The sequence below is a fragment of the Eimeria mitis genome, genomic scaffold (genome assembly GCF_000499745.2).
Source record: "Eimeria mitis Houghton genomic scaffold, Emh_scaff1471, whole genome shotgun sequence".
NCBI classification, from domain to species: domain Eukaryota; phylum Apicomplexa; class Conoidasida; order Eucoccidiorida; family Eimeriidae; genus Eimeria; species Eimeria mitis.
Window position 1 is genome coordinate 3,171 of NW_013569385.1, and position 1,042 is coordinate 4,212.

General features: G+C 57.1%; 1 protein-coding gene across 1 annotated transcript in view; it reads right to left on the minus strand.

The window, feature by feature from the left end:
• Positions 1 to 1,042, minus strand: part of EMH_0037750 (DNA-binding protein, putative) — a gene marked incomplete at both ends in the record, with an annotated part of 5,967 nt that overhangs the window by 724 nt on the left and 4,201 nt on the right. The window contains one exon of the mRNA XM_013495211.1: positions 1 to 1,040. Within this exon, the coding sequence (XP_013350665.1) occupies positions 1 to 1,040 (1,040 nt within the window). The remainder of the gene's footprint in view (positions 1,041 to 1,042) is intronic.

The window sequence follows — 1,042 nt, forward strand, 5'->3', positions numbered from 1 at the left end:
GCTCCTGCTGCTGCTGCTGCTGTTGCTGGTTGTCTTTCTGCTGCTGCTCTTTGTGCTGCTGCTGCCTCAGATGCCTCGCTAGGTCGTTGCTTCTCTTCTTCTCTTTTTGTTGTTTCCTTATCTGCTGCTGCTGCTTCTGTTGCTGCTGCTTCTGCTGCTGCTTCTGCTGCTGCTTCTTCTGCTGCTGCTTCTTCTGCTGCTGCTTCTGCTGCTGCTGCTTCTGCTGCTGCTGCAGCAGCGTCTGCAGCAACTGCAGCAGCAGCCTCTTTATGGGGTCCTTTTGATTCTTCTTCTGTGCAAGACACCGCCTCGTTTGCTTCGCTCTGCTGCTGCTGCTGCTGCCGCTGCTGCTGCTGCTGCTTCTGTTTCTGCTGCTGCTGCCGTTGCTGCCGCTGCTGCTGTTGCTGCTGCTGCTGCTGCTGCTGCTGCTGCGCTGCCGAAGAGGAAGAATCCCCAGTCTGCTTCTCCTGCTGCTCTGCACTTGCTGCTGCAGCAGCTGATGCTGCTGCTGCTCCTGCTGCTGCTGCTGCTGTTGCTGCTGCTGCTGCTGTTGAATCCCTTGCCTCTTGTTTAGTTCTAGCAGCCGCTGCTGTCTGCCCTTTCTTGTGTTTACCGCTTCTGCTTTTGCTGCTGCTGCTGCTGCTGCCGTGCTGCTGCTGCTGCTGCTGCTGCTGCTGCTGCTTAGTTGCAGAGTTTGCTGCTGCAGGGGGCGGAGGTATATCTGCTTCCGTTATAAACTCAAAAGGAAGACGAAGACAGCCAGCAGCATCTGCTGCTTCATATAAAGCAGTTAGTGCAGCACGAGCATCAGGAATACTCACACTGCTGCTGCTGCTGCTGCTGCTGCTGCTGCTGCTGCTGCTGCTGCTGCTGCTGTTGTTGTTCTTGTTGCTACTTTTACTGCTGCTGCTGCTGCTGCTGCTCTGCTTCCCGCTGCTGCTGCTCTTCTTCCCGCTGCTGCTGCTCTCCTTCCCGCTGCTCTCCTTGCTGCTGCTCTCCTTCCCGCTGCTGCTGCTGCTGCTGCTGCTGCTGCTGCTGCTGC